This window comes from Phoenix dactylifera, unplaced genomic scaffold (assembly GCF_009389715.1).
Source record: "Phoenix dactylifera cultivar Barhee BC4 unplaced genomic scaffold, palm_55x_up_171113_PBpolish2nd_filt_p 000220F, whole genome shotgun sequence".
Taxonomy (NCBI): domain Eukaryota; kingdom Viridiplantae; phylum Streptophyta; class Magnoliopsida; order Arecales; family Arecaceae; genus Phoenix; species Phoenix dactylifera.
Window position 1 is genome coordinate 356,882 of NW_024067729.1, and position 3,789 is coordinate 360,670.

The following is a 3,789-nucleotide window of genomic DNA, read 5'->3' on the forward strand; positions in this document are numbered from 1 at the left end:
AGCCGAAGCACCGCAGGTCAAAGGACCAGTCACACTACTGCAACATCAAGCAAGTCACTGACGAGTGGATAGACATCCAAGTGACTTCTTGTCTTGGTCACGCTCAGTACCCTTGTTCTCTAACAAGCACCTGCACTATCACTTCAGTGTCCCTACACTGTGGACTCAAGTCTCGTCCATCCAGAAGGAAAGTGATCTGTGCACTGATCGGATCGATCACCGTCCTCGTGATGATTCATTGATCAGGAGCATTTAGAAATTAATCACCAATGATACATGGCTCAAATTCTCAACTCTTGAGAATATGTATCATCATCTTATTAATTTCTTGGACAATTCATAGACACATAAACAATATGAATGAAAAGATGCCTTTTATTTATTCAATAATAAATAGTCAAGTACAAAATTATGTCCCTAGAATCAACAATGTGTCAGCCAAATTGGCTTCTAGGGCATACATCTAACACGTGTTTGTCCTCCTGATGTATACCATCATCAGTGGAGGGAGCTTGTTCACTATTGGTTTTCCGAGAGAGGACAGGTTGTGTATTCTCTCTCAATACCTTATATAATGTTTAATATATTTAATATATTACAATGTTTACTTTTTTCGTGGTAGACATATTCTGACATTGGTCGAGCCGCACGAGCATCTCAGATAATTCCTCACACTTCAGGCTCGAAGAGTTATGCAAGGCTCAGAGCTGAATTCGTAAGTCTTTTTGAAACTTTTTGAAACTCTTGTATCATATAGCATGTATCATGATATAGTTCTATAAGATGAAACTCTTCCAATTTACTTTTTGTTGTAGATGGAAGACCATGGGAGGAAACCTGGTGAGGTGGAGTTCTATAAGATGACTCACACCCACCGAGATGGCAGCTTTGTTCGAGAGGAGTCGAGAGATATAGTTGTATGTACTTATTAATAATTTCTGCAATGATTTTTTATATATTTTAATTTTTCAAAAATTAATTTGATTGTTTTTGAGAGATATAGGACAGAGCTACATCCCTTATTTCAGAGCATATCGGAGAGTCATCTTCAATCGGCAACACCAGAGGTGTCGAAGCTCAGGTGTTTACCGAATTGATGGGCTCGGAGCATTATGGTCGAGTGAGGGGTTATGGCGTTGGAGTTATCCCCACTCAGTTGTCTGCAGTGGGTAGATATACTCAAGATGTTAGACAGAGTAGTAGCACTGCAGAGGTTAATGATCTGAAGGCAGAGATAAAAGAGTTGAAGCAGAGCTACCAGACAGAGATGCAATCTTTGAGGGCTCAGATTAATCAGATTACATCTTTGTTGCATCAGTTTGTCCCTCCTCAGGTAAATTACTACATCTACTTGAACATTTTGCATAAGTATCATATTTTTCTTAAAGAGCTTAATAATTTTCGTATTCTTAACTGCTTAAGTTTTTTTATTATAGGTTCCTGATACTTCATCTGCACGTAGAGATGGTGATGCTAGCGACCCCTGAAGCATTTATTTTGGAGTTTATATGTATTTTTTTATGCTTTTTGAAGTACATTGTAAACGTAAATTGATAGTATGAATGTAATTTGACAATATGAATGTTTAGATAAATATGTTTGATTTTGTGTATATCTCGCTTAGTGTGTGTGGCTTTGATATTGTAAACAGGGTTTAAAAATTTTTCAATTTTTTTTTAAAAAAATTAATATTCTAACGACACTTTAAAGCGTCGTTAAAATTTCGACCAGAAATCAATTAGCGACGCTTTAAAGCGTCGGTAAGTTTGAATTAACGATGCTTTAAAGCGTCGGTAAATTGAACCGTTACCGATGCTTTATAGCGTCGTTAAATTGCAATTAGCGACGCTTTAAAGCGTCGCTAATTGCCGACGCTAAAAAGCGTCGGTAAAGCGTTGCTAATTTTCGACGCTTTTCGACGCGTCGGAAAACATTTTCTCCACTGTAGCATAGGCGACGCTTTGCCGACGCTTAGGAAAGCGTCGGGATGGTTTTTAGCGACGCTTAAAAGCGTCGTTAAAGGCCAAAAAATGCGTCGCTAATGACCATTATTCTTGTAGTGCATCCAGCCCTAGACTAGACGTTTAGCCGAGCATGGCTTCCGGACGACCTCCCATCTTCAAATGAAATTGATCACCTCCCATTTTTTCCAAAATATCCAAAACTATTCTCTTTCCCCCTCCTTTCTCTCTTTTTTTATTTCTTTTTCTCTTCTTCCCTCTCGATTTTCTTCTTCTTTTCACCGAAACAGGGGGTCTCCCCTGTTTTCTCAACCGAGCTCCCTCCCTCTGCTTCTTCCCCCCCCCTTTTATAGATCAATCATTGAAGCATCGAGAGGGGGAGGATGCGTGATTGCTGGGGATCCGATTGCTTGGGGGCTGGGATTTGGAAACGGAAGGAGGGCGTCAATCCGTGGGATCACCAGCTGCATTTGAAATGGGCGGAAGAAATGGGAGCTTGATCGACGGGAGGAAATCACGGAAGAGCTGCTGGGTGCTTGGATCACAGTGCTTGCAGACGCGGAGGCTTGAAGCGTGGGATGCATCACCGGCAGAAGAAATGGTGCTGGAGGACCGCTGCAGACGGACGCTGGGAACTTGGACTGGTGCTAAAACTTGGAAGCGGGATCGCTGGGATCACGAGGACGTTGAAAGGAGCTGGAGATTCGGAAGAGTGGAGAACGTGGATCCGTGGTTGCAGAGGCGGGAAGGAAGATGGCTGCGTTGCCTTGATCACGGATGGCTTGGATCAAGCTTGTAGTCCGGGTGTGGGAGTTTCCGGAAGAGGGTGCTGCAATTAGGCGCGATGGAAGGAGCTGGATTACTGATCGTGTCACGGACGGAAGAAGAGGCGGAGGATCTGCACCGCGTGGGACTCGTGGCTGGAACGGGAGGGAGGACGCTAATCTCGGCCGTGATGCACTGCGGGGAAGAAGATGAACAGTGACTTATGTTTTGTTTATATTTTTTTTTTGTAACACTGTTCATATGAACAGTGTTTTCACGGGACACTGTTCATATGAACAGTGAATCCCCCGAAATTATTTTTATTTATTTTATTATATTCATTATTTTCTTTTTTTTGTTTTAAATTTATAAATTTTATATGAAGGCAGGTAAGGAATTGGTTGGAAATTGACTTTGGGTTTGAGGTGGGTCATGATCGTTGATTTGCTTGAACTTACTCTCGAGCCCAATGTCGTTTAAATTTAATTCTTGCTAAACTGCTTCAGACCGGACTCAATAAGGCTAAAAGCAGAACCGTGACTTAATAAAAAGGGTCAATCAAACATTTTTCCTCATACAAGAATAATTATCCAATCAGGATCAAAACCTATTTAATCATAGCCTTAGTTTGATTACAACTCCATCAGGTTACTAAACCGGGTCAACACAATCTCCTCCTTATATGTTTTCATGAAAGATTACAACCAGAAGAGGAACAAGTTTAGAGTCTGTTTTGAGAAAAGAATTATTTACTTCTTATCATAATTTAAATTTATTTCAATGATTATTCAATTCATGGTAAAGTATATATTTATCAGTTTAAGAACATTGATAAGTGCTATGAAAAGATAACTAAATTATAAATTATTCAGCACTTATCACACCCCCAAACCTATGTTTTGCTAGTCCTCGAGCAAAATAAAACTAGAAAAGAAGAATTCTAACTCACTTTCGCAGGCATCGCGATTACATTTACCATATGTAACAAGGCTTTAAACCCCTAGGTTACCCTAGTGGACGAGTTATAGTCTCGTGAGGGTTTCCAGTGAAGATACCCACAAAC

The 3,789-nt window shown here is 40.4% G+C and overlaps 1 protein-coding gene across 1 annotated transcript; it reads left to right on the forward strand.

The window, feature by feature from the left end:
* Positions 1-475: 475 nt before the first annotated feature.
* On the forward strand, positions 476-1,614 carry LOC120105186. Its single transcript, XM_039117423.1, has 5 exons — positions 476-544; positions 623-715; positions 816-917; positions 1,004-1,333; positions 1,437-1,614. The coding sequence occupies exons 3-5, from the start codon at positions 816-818 to the stop codon at positions 1,485-1,487; spliced, it is 483 nt and encodes a 160-aa protein (XP_038973351.1). The 5' UTR covers positions 476-544; positions 623-715; the 3' UTR covers positions 1,488-1,614.
* The last annotated feature ends 2,175 nt before the right edge of the window (positions 1,615-3,789 follow it).